Source organism: Glycine max, chromosome 19 (assembly GCF_000004515.6).
Source record: "Glycine max cultivar Williams 82 chromosome 19, Glycine_max_v4.0, whole genome shotgun sequence".
NCBI lineage: Eukaryota > Viridiplantae > Streptophyta > Magnoliopsida > Fabales > Fabaceae > Glycine > Glycine max.
In genome coordinates, this window is record NC_038255.2 from 51,047,946 (window position 1) to 51,062,276 (window position 14,331).

A 14,331-nucleotide genomic window follows, 5' to 3' on the forward strand; every position below is an offset into this window, starting at 1 on the left:
TTGCATAGTCGTGGTGATGGTGAAGGAGATTGTTGTGCAGTGTGTCTATGCCAAATCTCTGAAGGAGGAAAGCTAAGGTCGCTACCAAGATGTCACCACAAATACCATTACCTGCCCTCTTTGCAGGAACAATATCACTCTCCTCAGCAACAATCACAAACAAACTCTCATTGATTTGTTGCACAGTTTCTCTGATTCAGCTAGCATCCTGATAAATTCATTAACACTAGTATGATAGTATCTAGTCTGTCAATCACTCATTTGCGATATTTTATAGCTTCGATGAATTCTTGTATCTATATCATATATACAGGTTGTGGTCACACCTAAATAGAGGGTGTACAACATTATTAATTTATTATTCCGATAGGCTGAAAAGGACGGAACGTTTCTAATGGTATAACAATGATAATGATGATTAAGTTTGAATTTATCACCTCGTATAATTTTTTCAAATTCTTCACCACTAGACTAGTCTAATTCTTCGGGCTTAAAGCCGAATGGATTTGGAAAATTAAACATTGAACCCAAAATATTAGGTACTAGTGTAGAATTTGAATAAGAAAGAAGTGAGGCGCAAGAATGAGTGTGCAACTAAGGGTACTATCGTGATTTCAGCATGTGTAGGACTAATTACGTTTTGAAAAATTAAAAATTGAAACTAAAAAAAAGAAGAAATAGGTGGTAGCATAGAATTTCAGTAAGAAAGAGGCGAGATGCAAAATAAAAATCCAAGTGTATGCCCATAGAGCTCAGCTCGAATTGAAAATATTAATTTGATTCAGCAGAAGCCATATTTCTATTGATGGCATTTAAGTCACCACATAAGTGTGTTTGAAGAACTAGAAGTTGGACGCCGGTACTTCACACTTATATATTGGAATTGGACCCGAAACCCACAAACCTTTTTGTTATCTGCTTTCTCTTCTTGTCACCTTTCCACCATGTTATCACATTACTTTTCCTTTTTTCACTTTCTCTATTCCTGTTTTCCAGTTACTCCTCAGTTTTGCTTCGTTTACAACATTTTGCTTTGCTTCCTCCAATAACCAATCAAAGCAAACCACCACGATATGTAAATACAATCCAATATGCAAAATTATGGAGCCTGCTTGTTGAAATCTCTTCAATATCAAAATCACATGCTTCAACATAAACTCTATTAATAATATGCAAAATAGCGTTGGGGCATTCTACCACTTTTTGATACAAAAAGAAACATAAACTCTATTAACAAGTGAAATAAGTGGGTAGAAAACCAACAATTAAACTGCTATTTAGTACCTGGGAAAAGTTCTCGTGCAGATCAAGTTCACGGGCTTCGTAATAGCATTCCTGATATAGTTCATGTGTTGGAGATTTCTTCATCATAAACTTGATAGCTGCCAAGTAACGGGCATATTTTAATACAAACAGAAAAACAGCTTCAAGTTTGAATAAGTAAGAAAAACCTTAAAACGGAAAATAGTAGCTTCTGACCTTTGCAGCAAACCATTCCACTTTCGGTTGAATTACAAAAGCTAATGTAATGATCAATAACTCCTCATAAAGATGTTACAATTACAGGCTCTGGTGGTTGAAATGGCAGTGTAGGACATTTGCTTATTAAGGAAGAATTAATTAATGTAGGATTGGATTTTCTTGTAGACTTAGTACAAGATTAAACGGCCTAAAAGAAAAAGAAGAAATATGCCCATTCAAATGCAATCCTATAAAACAAACTTACAAATCAAGGTAGAATTGAGAGTGACAAATTATTCATCCAAACATTTAGTATTCCAAAGAAGAGTGGGAAACATAATTAGTATAAGATAACAATTTTCTTTCCATGGAGCCATATTAAATCCCCCATTTCATATCCTTTTTAATTAAAAATGTTTATCTTTGCCCCCTAATTTAAGTAAGCCTTCTAGTGATCTAGAATCCAAAAACAAACAGAAAACAGTGATAATTTGTTTAAAAATAAAGAAAAAGTTAAAAGAAGGAAGATATTTTAGCGGAAGCGGTGCCGCGGAATCTAACTTCGATTACACTTGCTACATAGCGTTTAGCTGATTTATAAAGTCATCGTCTAATGATATTCAATATCAAGAATATCTTCTCAAAAGTTAAAAGCTTAAAGATATAGTACCATCACGTGGCTTATCACATGACCTCTCTGAGATTTCTGTCTCCATTTTCACCAAATCCAAAGTCCAGACAATGCAAGATGCAGCAGTCAAAAGTTGAGCACATGATCCCACATGAACCCAAAATGGCATCGGATCCCAACATCCTTGGCATTTCAGACAGTAATAACTAATAAGAAATGAATCAACACTAATATATAATTCAGAATTCACTATCTTTAGCTTTACTTGACTCACTATGCAACAAGCATCGCGACCATAAGAACCAAGATCCTTCACTACCATGAAGAGCTGGTCCATAGCACTGACTACTCTTGCTCTTACACTGTCACTGCTATCATTAACCTGGTCTACCAGGGCCAAAGCTGAGGTTCTCCCATCAATACAAGTGAACTCTTGGCCATCAAGCAAGACTTCATCTTCTCGTCACGCTCTAATAGATTTGCACGCTCATAGAAAGAATCTTTCTAAGCAGGTGGATTCCAGTTTCCGAAGGATACCTCCAAGCAAATCAAATCCCACACAGAACAAGTAACACTTACTATTAACAGTTTCCAGCCTTTCCGTTATACGCAGCTACCCTACTATTGACAGAAAAATCATATTTCTTTTGCAGGTTCAATCCTCCAACATATGATTGACAGACAGACCGAACAAACAGCAATATTTATTTCCTTAATTTTGTTTCAATTGCGCCTTTTGAAACAAACATATCTGTTAGTGTATACTTGATTACTTGTATCTTACCTTTCAACTGCCAAGTGGCAATGTTTATATGTATTGCAATTTACATTGAATTTTACAGTTTTGCCAACCAAGCTTTTTGAGTTCTTATATACCTAAAATCTAAAATATTTGTATTCTAAAAATGGGGAATGATCTCCAAGTTCGTACTGAAGTCATATATATATCCAGCAAATCACAGTATATTGGGGCGAGGGGGAAGGAGGTGCTAAGGAAATTCGTTAGATTAAAAAAAGTCATACTTTGCAGTAACTACCTTTCTTAATGCAATTTGCCAGTTACATAGTCTATGCTACATGGTAAAATGATACAAAAATTACTAGCAAATAGGAAATCATTCTAACATTCACGCATTAAATCTTGGGGACCCTGCTGACATGTTTACGCCATCATTCTCTTTAAAATAATTTCATTACGGAAAAAACTTGTCTTTCACTCTGCATTTGATGCCTTCACTTTCTTCAGAGAAGCCTCGGAAAGGTCACCATCTCTTCGTCGTTTCTTCAATGTCTTCTTGGTTGCTGCAGTAGCAGCAATATCAAACCCACTTTCAACCTTTTCCTTGTTAGACCTTTTCTTCTTCCTGTTAGAGTTATCATCATCTCCACTAGTCTGAGCATTTTTCTTACTTTTGTGTTTTTCTTTTTTTGGGTTTTTCTTGAAGTTTTGGGTGCTCAGAAATGGTGCACCAGAACCTAGGGATTGATCAATTTCTTTACTCATTTCCTTTACAGTTTTTTTATTTGATTTATTATTTGAAGTGTCAGCAAGAAAGGCATAATTTTTCGTCAACTTCGTATCACTGGAACCAAACATGGTATAAAAATCTTTATAAGTAGATTCTTGGGATGCTTGTTTTGACCTCCAATGATCAGGACTCGCAGCAAATCTGTGGTAATAAAGCAGCGTATAAATCATGAAGATTAACTTCAATAAACTTATAAACTCAAAGCTGAAACCAAACAACATTCAGTACAACTTTCCATCAGATGTCATACTCATAAGGTTTGAGCACACAAGAAGTTGAAATATATTTTCTCAATCAAAAGTAATACTCTGGAAATTCTATAATACACTAAATAGACAAGAGCATACCCGTCAATATCTAGTTTCCTTAATAGGTAAGAGCCCTGTTTTGTCTTGGAAAGATCACTTCGCACAGCCAACATCTCAGACACTATAGCCTCTCTTAGTGACAGATTACTTGCAGTGAAGCACTTTTCAATGGTAAAAGCACCAGATGACTGGAGTGCAACCTCTCCAAAATGCCCTTAAAATTGAGGATACAGATAAGAAATTGAATTTCAATTATTTGTAGAAACATATCAATTATTAGAACCCTTAATAAACGAAAAAGATGCTGTATATGAATGGCTTACATATTCTGCTGAATTATATGTATCTGCGGGATTAATTTGGAAAAGTAGTAGGGACATACAAGAACAAACTATTTTTGTTGGAAACATTCCTTTAATGAATTCTCTGGGAACTTCTATAGTAAATGGAATATACAGAATTGTAATCAATCAAATATTGCAAAGCCCTGGTATTTATTACCGTTCAGAATTGGACCCTAGCGGAATTTCGGAAGTCTTCAAAATAAGTTATGAAAGGCATAAAGTGAAAAGATAGAGACAACAAAGTAGCAATTTTGAAATCCATTAAATACAGATTTATTAATATTTTCAACTTGATGTCTTGGAAAATTTAAGGTAAAATCGATAGGGAAAAAGTAAATACCCCTTTCAAAACTTAGGTTTTGGCTCATCAACTCTCAATTTTGGAATTTAACATCCCCTCAATTTTATAAGTATCACAAATGATATTTCAACTTTAGTGTTAGTCAAAAGAAAGCATTATCTAAAGGATCCTAAACCACAAAGGGACAAACTCTAACTTTGAATAAAATAAATTAGATCTCTGCCAAATAATTGCTCTCATTTCTTGTGCATGTATCAATGAAATAAAACTTGAACAAAAATCCCATAAATTATGTGATATAATGATGAAAATTTTGGAGTTTAATATAGAAATAGAAAACATAATATAAAAATCTTGTTCATAACATTAAGCCCTCTAGCAAAATTGCATAAATAAGAATTTCCTAGAGAACATAAATGCAAGACGTATAGTTGAAGGCATACTTTGTAATCAATCTGCGCTTGTGTTTCCCAGAAGCTCCAGAACATAGAAAACCCTCAATAACATGTGATCCTCTTGCATCTCCCCCCCTCACTCCACCTTTTTCATCTTTTTCTTCTTCTTACTCTCCTCACACCTTTCCCTCCATTGTTTCAGAATTCATCAAACTCCTTCCACTCATGAGACACATTACCACCGAAAGAGTGCTTCGAGCTGAAAGGAGTGACACCCACTCCTTAAAACTCTTTATTTGTAGCTCTTTGGGATATACACAACCCATACATATAGAGCTTTATTTTATGACATAGATTGACCATGCATTTTGTGAATGCAATATTATAGAAAATTTAAATATCAGGATATCTATAGGTTTCCTCCAAACTCTAAGCATTATCAATTGGAGTTTTTTTTTTTAATTTCTTTACTTGTTCGTAATTATTCTTATGCTTAGATTCATTGGAAGAAATTAACCTGGTTCTATATAGTTCAATAGCTAATTTACTTAGCATCAATTTTTATATGATTATTCCATTCATGGAGAAATTTTAGTTATATTTTCTATGAATAATTAGAGATAATGCTCTTATAAATTATTTATTTCTCATGGAATTAAAAATCATGTCCTCCATAATTTTGTTATCATTATTCTTTGATCGTAATATAATTTATGTGTCAAGCTGTAGATTGGTAAAATTTACAAGTTAACAAGTATTAAGGAGAAATAATTTGTGAGAGATAGATGTGAACTTTGAAAGATTAAAAATTATTTTTGGAGATTTTTTCTTGTGTTTTCATTATCGTAGTTTATTTTTTAAAAATTATTGGAATATCTATCATGGAATCTTGTAGTACCATTTGCCTTAGCAAATATATAATACGGTCTATATGCCTAAGTGTTTATACCTCATAGTACTCTTTCATATATGTTCATCATAACGAAGAGATAAATACAATATGACTTAAAGGTTAAGTGCTCATAATAGTTCTATAAATTTTACCGTTTACCTAACAAAAAGATAATATTATCTATGTAATAAGTGATAGAAGTAATAAAATGATTTATTCGAAAGACTTTTGATCTTTTTTAGCTGCGGGATATATCTCATTTATTGTTGTATCATTTTGGGTTTAATATAATTTACATCTTTCTAAAAAAAATTGAATGATTTATTCCATCCGATCTAGCCATATATATTTTTAAGATAATTGAATAGATTGGATTGAATTTTACATATGTATTGAATGGATCATGGATAAATCCTAACAAATGGTCAAATTTGATTTACCCGCATAAAACAAGTGTAATGTTTGTTATACATGTTTTAAGAGTTTGTTATCTTTTTTTTTTTTTTACGAATGAGTTTGTTATCTATTAATAAGCACCGAATTAAGATATTTATGCGAGTAAAATAAAAACAATTTATCATTATTTTTTTAGCTTTTCATGTAATTTCCATCAAGTTAGAAATTCAATTACTCAATTGGTTTGACGTGACGTTGTTACTCCTTAATTATATTTAGAGAAATCATCGTTGAAGGTAATAAAAGTTTTGAAAACCTTAAATTAGACACGACTCTATATCAAAACCATCATAACCTACATGAAAAATCCATGTAATCTTACAGTGTCATCTTCACATGCAGTGCCTTTAAATAATAATTAAATAAATTTGTAAATTTATTTCAATTTAGAATTAGAATATTTTTTACTATCAAGAAATAACAATACACTGTATTATTGAAATTTATATCTTTGTATAGAAGTCGTAGATTTTTTTAAGGTGTAATAAATATACAAAGAGGAATAATACTATTCTTTAAGGCACTCTTTCTAACCATTCTTTTCTATTAGTTGAAATTTATTAAAATTTACATAATCAAGAGATGACTTTATTAAATATGAGGTGAAACTCATAAAATTTTTAGATTTTTAATAAATTTTAATTAATAAAAAAATATTTTATAAAAAACATATTAAAAAGTATATTTCTAAGATTTCTCTCTGGTATAATTATGTAAAACTATTTTATAACAATTATTTGGTATGAAATAATTTGTGCAAAATATAATGAATAATTTAATTTATGCAATATCAATACAAAAAATTATAAAATCAATCAATCAGAAATTATAATAAATATGACTTTAAAAATAATAATTATAAAAATAAACAAATTTATCATAAATATCAATTATAATTAAATAATAATATAAAACCTCTTTATACTATCAGAAGCTTATATTATTTACTCTAGTGAATTTGTCCATTTATTTGTTTGTTAAGAACGCATGACCATACTTGACTGAATGGAGAAGTGAAAATTGATATCCTATAAAATCACTGCATGACAGCAAGTATAATTTGTCGAATTTGGTAAGTCATGGTTTCGTACTTTATCTTTTCACAAACTTTTGATACCGATGATAATAGATATAGCTCCATATTTCTGCCTCTGGCAAATTCTTTTGATAATTAGTGAACCTATTTGTGGTTGCTAGCTTGCGTGGCCTGAACGGGAATAGCAGAAAAGTAAACTACAAAATATAAGTGAATTTCTTTAAATCGAATTTAATTTAACTTAGAATTATCTGAAAGCCATGCTGCAGGACTTATCCGCACTCTGTGTTGGTTACATTATTATTGTGTCATTTATATTATGATTCACACCCACTATGGAAATTGAGAACTGTTATCGAACAAGAGCAAATAACAGATTCATTCCATAGTGAAATGGTGAATGGACCAACCAACTTAATGATAAGAGAGAAGCACCATCAAGCATGAACCAAAACTGTGACTTGGAGTTCACCGGCAATTAAAGTAAGGGATAAGCGACTTTGGCCCTACATGACTATTTATATTTTAATGCATCATGATAAGACACAAGCCACCAATAATTGAATTTATAATATAAACAAACAAAACCAATGCCTACCATTAATAAGAAACTAATTGATCATTCCGTTACTATATAGGCAGGGCCAATCCGACACCAATTTTATTCTTCCTCACGGAGAACTCTGGAGGAATTTGATTGATGGCTGTAAACTGTACTTCCTCAATTCGAATCCCAATTCAGAAATATGGATCATTTCTCAAGTACCCCAACAAAAAATTGATGTCCAAACGCAGCTATGTCCCAATGAAAAAGGCATCGGTACTGAGGATCACAGCATCCATCAAGAACAAGGTCAATATCTTCATCTTTTTCTGTCATTTAATTTTATCTTTGATTGTGAAAGAGATCTTTTTGGTAAGTTGTGTTAATTAATGTCCACTTGGTCTCTAATTAAACAGGTTTATGAAGATCACTCCCAGGGCATAATCTGCTACCAAGATGAGTTTGGAGAAATAGTTTGTGAAGGGTATGATGAAGGGCCTTGTTTCCAAAGAATTCCAGAGACGACCAATCGTCCAAGGTACCCAATTTTGTATTGTATTTAACATCATCAACAAAAAATAAAATAAAATAATCAGAGGTTTATTACTCCAAATCCAAATTAGTACTTTTAATACTTATCTTGTGCTGGCATGGGTTCAGAGATGCTCAAATCACGAAGAATCTTCTTTTACGACAAAGTTGGATTCAGATAGTTAAAGGAGAGAACTCGAATGATGGTCTGCAAAAGGACTTGAACTGTAATGGCTTTAACTCATTCTGCTAATAAGCTTAGCAACATATAATGTGTATCATCAGAAATTAAGACTTGATTGTATGTGCAGAGGGTCTTGCGAGTTGTAACTTTTATAATGGCAATGCTTTTCTTAATTGCCTTTCCTTTTCGACTAGTTGTTGTATTATCTGATAGAAAATGAAGATGACTTCCTATCACAAAGCAATAATAAATTTAATTGTCTGTATGTTTTTGTATTCTAAATAAGGCAATTGCTAAAAAGGCGATCGAGGGCAAAAACATATGATATGCGTAAGTTGCTGGATTTTAAAAATGATCTTCCAATGTTATACTTGTCTTTGCTGCCGTGGTCACTAATCTTCACTCTTCAGACCCACATGACATTAAACAGGGAAATAATTAATTAAATTCCTCGAAAGAAACGGCATGGGTTATAGGGGCCAACCTATCTGACCAGTGACCACTCATTGTTTAAGTCATGCTATATGTCAACACATGTACCTGACTGAAACCTCAATTGTAATGCAATGTTTCCTTCAACCAACACCCGACAAAGAGTTGCTTCCTTCTTCACGGAATGAAAGAAATGGTGTAATTTTAAGTTATGATTTAAAAGGCTTAATCACTTGATATTATTATTATTATTATTTTTAAGCCAAACTTTCCAAGTGTAAATACTAAATAGGGTGATCACAGATCGAGTTAATTTAAACTTATGAGATATTTTTATCCGAACTATCAATGTTAATTGATTTGAATTGATTCATTTTTTTTATACAGAAAAATTGGCAATTTGAACTGAACTATCCCAATTACACATTCGAGCTAATTTAAATCGAGCCATCGAATCACATAATAAGCTAATAAAAATTAAAATAATAATAATAGAAAAACAATAGAAATACATTATAAAATGAAAGAAAGTTAATGATTAAAAGTGAGAAGACATGGTGACATTTTCATAGTTGCAGTAAGAAATTAGTATTTTAATTTGTTGAGTGCAAAGATAAGTAAATAGTTTTAGTATATAAATTATATTTTGAATTTATAATTAACAATTTAAAGGTTTAAATATGAAAATAGTTTTTATAAGTTGACATTTTTTTCATTTTTATCTCTGTTTGTATTTTTAGTATTGATTCTTGTACGTTTACATTTTTTATTTTAAAAAATATTAATTATAATATCAGTCATGTATTACACCACCTCGTGAGATGATGTCACCCCATGTAATGTTAGTATAATATCACGTCGTATTAACATAAATGACATGTTATTAAATGACACGTTATTAATGTTACGTTAATAATAATATTAGAAAAGTTATAAAAAAAAAAAAAGTTACCGGCACTGAGTAAAGAAAAAAAAAACTTATTACAAGGTTAACTTACATGAACAATAAATAAAAATAATGAAACACTCTAAAATTTAGTTTGAATCTGACATTTGATGCAAGCTATAAATTAATAAGATGGGTCTAATGATTAATGATATAAGTTTTAAATAGTTTGCCTACAATCTTAAATTCAAACTTCTTAGTCAATATTATATACATAAAAATCAGTCAGCAAAAAAATTATATACATAAAAAATTGCAAGTCCTAATCTCCAGTCATTACATGTTTAAGTTTAAGTTGTGCTTATGAGCGGAGGCACTTGTACTGCTAAGGTGACCTTACCCTGCCCTCTCAAATATTTATATATAAGACTATCTTAAGAAATACACATTTGCACACACATATAATTTGTATATATATTCTAAGATTATTTTTAATTATTAGACTCTTTTAATTAATTCATATTTTTTAAAATAATTGATTAGTTTAATTAATAATATTAAATTTATTGAAAATTTATATTATTTCTTTAAAATTATTCTTAAAATTATTAGGACTTATCGTCTTATTCTTTTCATTTAATATCTTTCTACGTAATTAATATATGTTAGTTATAAGTTCCAATACTCTTAAGAGAGAGAATGAATTCATTCTATTAATTTATATTATTAAATAATTAAGGATATTTCAATAAAAAAAAAAAACCATTATTGCAAAAGAAACTTAAAAAAAAAGTCTTATAGAATAGCACAAACAATTTTTTTAAAAAATATTTTATATTTAGAGACGAATGTAGTAAGTTTTTAATAATGAATTTATATAATATTATTGCTTATGATTCTATTTCCATAAATATGATTTTTCATAACAGGTTAAATTATTATGATTTTCATTATATATAATCAATTATCAAGAATATTTAAATTATTGATTAAATTTAATATATTAATATTAAAATTTTAATTTTTATAGTTAATCCATTAAACAAAATATTCTAACTCTATCATTATTATTATTTATTTTGACAGCCACTACAATTAATTAGTCTCAACCAGTCTGTTACTAACCCTAATTATTTTTTCAAGATTACTCAATAGCAAAACCCCAGGTGAGGGTGAGGGAAGATCAGAGATGTGGTGGAGATCAGCATCATTCATCATGGACAGGCAGCAGCAGCAGAACCAGGGGGACTCCTCAAACCCTAATATCTCTGCCTACTATGAGACCAGAGCGGCGCACCACGGCGTGGTCACCAGCGACTGGCTGGCCCAGGCTCAGGCCGCTATTGGCCCCGAACCTCAACCTCAACCTCAACTCAGCCCCGATCCTGACAAGCCCTTCAGTGTCATCGACCAGTTTAACAGCTGGCGGAAACAGCCCCATTTGGCCGAGGCCGTCGCCGCCATTCGCGCCCTGGCCGCCGTCATAAGATCCAGCCAGGCTACCACCATGATGCAGCTCGAAATCGAGCTCAAGAAGGCCTCCGATTCTCTCAAAGTATTGGTTCAACTCTCTCTCTCCCTCTCTCTCTCTCTCTCTGATGATTTATTCTTCTTCATTCCTTTGCAGTCTTGGGATACCTCCTCTATCTCTTTGACAGCCGGCTGTGATCTCTTTATGCGATATGTCACTCGCACTTCTGCTTTAGAGTATGAAGACTTCAATTCCGCTAAGTCTCGCTTGATCGAACGTGCTGAGAAGTTTGGGGAAATCTCCTACAAGGCAACTTCCAACTCTCGCTGCACTCTAATTTTCTTTTCTTTCCTCACTCTCTTGCCCATTTTCCTTTCTTTCTTTTTGCAGGCCCGCAAAGTTATTGCAATGTTGAGTCAGGATTTTATATTTGATGGCTGTACAATTTTGGTTCATGGTTTTTCCAGAGTCGTCTTTGAAGTCCTGAAACTTGCTGCACAAAATAACAAACTATTTCGGGTCTTCTGCACTGGTTTTTGCCCTCTTACTCTCATTATTTATATGTAACACAAGCCTCATTTTCATCTTTAGACTGTCTTGGCAAAAGCAAAACTAGTTCATAACCCAGCTGAAAATTAAAAAGTTAATTGAAAGCTTATAATCTATTATAAATTAGGACCTAAGCAGCTGATTGAATTACATGTAAATTGGTGAAATTAGCTAATGAACTAACTGATAAATGTACAATGACATAGAAAGACATTAAATTATTTGGTTATAACTTTATATATAAACAATTCATTATTTCTAAAATTGAGAGACTGAGAGGGATACGGTAGGCACTAGGCAAAAGGATTTTTAAAAATGAGAAAAAGGGTTAAAAAAGAGATTTTAAGTAAATCAGTAAGGATAAAAATAGAAAAAGAAAAACTAGTAGCTTATAGGCTAAAAAACTAGTAACAAACTAAACTTATTTTGGTCAAATAAACTTATAAGCCACTAAACTGGCTCACCATAAACACCTTCCTTCCAAAATCCAAATTACAAGTGAGGCCCTTGTCATTTTTTTTTTAATTTCAATTTCATGATTACTGACTTGATTGATACATAGAAACATCCCCACGTAGTGATATAAAGCCTTGTTGCTGATATTGCCTGTGAAGTTTGGTTTCAAATTTTAGTCACCATAATTTTCTTCATCAATCCCATTTTAAATTGGTGGAGTATGTATCTTTGGCATCTTCATTGTGGTCTGCACTTCAACCTTTGTGTCTACAAATTCACAGAGGGAAGACCAGACCGAACAGGTTTGCGGTTGTCGAATGAGCTGGCCAAGCTTGATGTTCCTGTGAAACTTCTAATAGATTCTGCTGTTGCATATACTATGGATGAGGTGGACATGGTTTTTGTGGGTGCAGATGGAGTTGTCGAAAGTGGGGGCATAATCAACATGATGGGGACCTATCAAATAGCATTGGTTGCACACAGTATGAATAAACCAGTTTATGTCGCTGCTGAGAGCTACAAGGTACATTTGAATGCATTCATATCCTTTTTTGACAAATTAGGAATTTATGTTCTGTAGTTACATGTTGTCTTGTTTGTGTTACACTGCAGTTTGCCCGCCTTTACCCTCTCGACCAAAAGGATTTAGCCCCTGCGTTACGGCCTATTGATTTTGGCGTACCTATTCCATCCAAGGTTGAGGTTGAAAGGTCCGCGCGGGACTACACCCCTCCTCAATACCTGACTCTGCTTTTCACAGATTTAGGTGTTCTTACTCCATCTGTCGTTAGTGATGAGCTTATCCAGCTATACTTATAGTAATCCATTTAAAAATGTTGCCTTCAATTCAAGATCATGTATTTCACATGAAACAATTTTGTGACAAGCACGTGTATTGTTTCAGTTAATTGGGGATAGGTTTTAGTATCAGGCATTGCGTATGTGTGCAACACGTAATTTGTTAATTCTTTGATTGAATTTCGAAGCACAACGCGATTTCTTTGGTCAAATTAACTTATAAGCCAATAAAAAATGCTTATAAGTAATGACTTATAAAACACGTTTTAAGTAGTTTTCAAGTTGTATATTCTAATTTTATAAAAGTTGACAAAAGTCTTTTTTTTTACAAATTTTATTTATTGGATGGAAAATATTAAATACTTTTATATATTTTAGATTTAGCTGTTCATTTGATCTTTATAATTGTATGATTTATACTTTTTTAGTTCTTATAATTTAAAAGTATTTTTTTTAATTCATATAATTTACATTTTAATTATGTTTTGATCCTTATAATTTATATTTTAATTCAATTCTCTTTTAGTTCCTTTAATGTGAAAGTTGTTTTAATTTTTATAATTTGTATTTTAATTTTTTTTTAGTCTCTATATTTTGAAAGTGATTTTTTTTTGTCTATAATTTATATTTTAATTTTTTTTAATAATATTATCAATTATAATTAATTACAAAAATATTAACAAGTAATTCTTAACTAATTTATCGTAAGATAATTTGTAATAAAAGAAATAGTTAATAATTTATAACTTATTTGTAACTAATTATTTTTATATAATTTTTTTAGTAAAGACTAAAAGATAAATAAAATACAAATTATAGGAACTAAAACTATTATTTTCAAGACTAAAAGAGAATTAAAATATAAACTATAAAGATTATAAAGATTATTAAAAAAATCACTTTTGAACTATAAGGATCAAATGAGTAATTTAATTTATATTTTAAATCATTAAATATGTTTGTTTTTGTTTAATATTTTTTTGAAATATAAAAATATAGTAGATGAATCTTATAAAAAATAACATTATTCTTGTGTAATCATCATCTTCCTTGAATAGGGTGGACTTTGCTGGCCCTTCTTGTCGTGCTGTTGTTTCTTTTTAGTCTCAAAAATCTTGAACCAAAAG

At 31.3% G+C, this 14,331-nt stretch overlaps 3 protein-coding genes and 1 long non-coding RNA gene across 6 annotated transcripts; 3 read left to right on the forward strand and 1 right to left on the reverse strand.

The window, feature by feature from the left end:
• The first annotated feature begins 2,116 nt into the window (after window positions 1-2,116).
• LOC121174151 (uncharacterized) lies at window positions 2,117-2,903 on the forward strand. Its single transcript, XR_005889996.1, has 2 exons — window positions 2,117-2,660; window positions 2,746-2,903. It is a non-coding gene; the product is annotated as an uncharacterized lncRNA (long non-coding RNA).
• Window positions 2,904-3,084: 181 nt separating this feature from the next.
• Window positions 3,085-4,398, reverse strand: LOC121174152 (pumilio homolog 23). Its single transcript, XM_041012787.1, has 2 exons — window positions 3,969-4,398; window positions 3,085-3,762 (listed from the first exon to the last, which is right to left on the reverse strand). The coding sequence occupies exons 1-2, from the start codon at window positions 4,040-4,042 to the stop codon at window positions 3,306-3,308; spliced, it is 531 nt and encodes a 176-aa protein (XP_040868721.1). The 5' UTR covers window positions 4,043-4,398; the 3' UTR covers window positions 3,085-3,305.
• Window positions 4,399-8,016: 3,618 nt separating this feature from the next.
• On the forward strand, window positions 8,017-8,890 carry LOC100305853 (uncharacterized). The gene is made up of 3 exons (NM_001250748.2): window positions 8,017-8,206; window positions 8,314-8,435; window positions 8,558-8,890. The coding sequence occupies exons 1-3, from the start codon at window positions 8,054-8,056 to the stop codon at window positions 8,679-8,681; spliced, it is 399 nt and encodes a 132-aa protein (NP_001237677.1). The 5' UTR covers window positions 8,017-8,053; the 3' UTR covers window positions 8,682-8,890.
• Window positions 8,891-10,984: 2,094 nt separating this feature from the next.
• Window positions 10,985-13,333, forward strand: LOC100808764 (translation initiation factor eIF-2B subunit alpha). 3 transcript variants are annotated; one of them, XM_003554747.5, is made up of 5 exons: window positions 10,985-11,485; window positions 11,558-11,710; window positions 11,792-11,933; window positions 12,688-12,929; window positions 13,019-13,333. In XM_003554747.5, exons 1-5 carry the CDS (start codon window positions 11,120-11,122, stop codon window positions 13,223-13,225), a joined length of 1,110 nt encoding a protein of 369 aa, XP_003554795.1. In that variant the 5' UTR covers window positions 10,985-11,119; the 3' UTR covers window positions 13,226-13,333. The 3 variants fall into 3 exon arrangements, with proteins under 3 accessions (XP_003554795.1, XP_025982954.1, XP_040868722.1); XM_026127169.2 differs by having other exon boundaries at window positions 12,820-12,929; XM_041012788.1 differs by having other exon boundaries at window positions 11,558-11,933.
• The last annotated feature ends 998 nt before the right edge of the window (window positions 13,334-14,331 follow it).

Bases quoted from the DNA above. Each gene is read 5' to 3' on its own strand.
- LOC100305853 (NM_001250748.2), top strand. From the start codon at position 8,054: ATGGCTGTAAACTGTACTTCCTCAATTCGAATCCCAATTCAGAAATAT. The intron at 8,207-8,313 runs GTCAATATCTTC...CTAATTAAACAG, and splicing joins CAGCATCCATCAAGAACAAG to GTTTATGAAGATCACTCCCA. The intron at 8,436-8,557 runs GTACCCAATTTT...GCATGGGTTCAG, and splicing joins GAGACGACCAATCGTCCAAG to AGATGCTCAAATCACGAAGA.
- LOC121174152 (XM_041012787.1), bottom strand. From the start codon at position 4,042: ATGTTGGCTGTGCGAAGTGATCTTTCCAAGACAAAACAGGGCTCTTAC. The intron at 3,763-3,968 runs GTATGCTCTTGT...TTATTACCACAG, and splicing joins AGGAAACTAGATATTGACGG to ATTTGCTGCGAGTCCTGATC.
- LOC100808764 (XM_041012788.1), top strand. From the start codon at position 11,120: ATGTGGTGGAGATCAGCATCATTCATCATGGACAGGCAGCAGCAGCAG. The intron at 11,486-11,557 runs GTATTGGTTCAA...ATTCCTTTGCAG, and splicing joins AGGCCTCCGATTCTCTCAAA to TCTTGGGATACCTCCTCTAT. The intron at 11,934-12,687 runs GTTTTTGCCCTC...ACAAATTCACAG, and splicing joins ATTTCGGGTCTTCTGCACTG to AGGGAAGACCAGACCGAACA.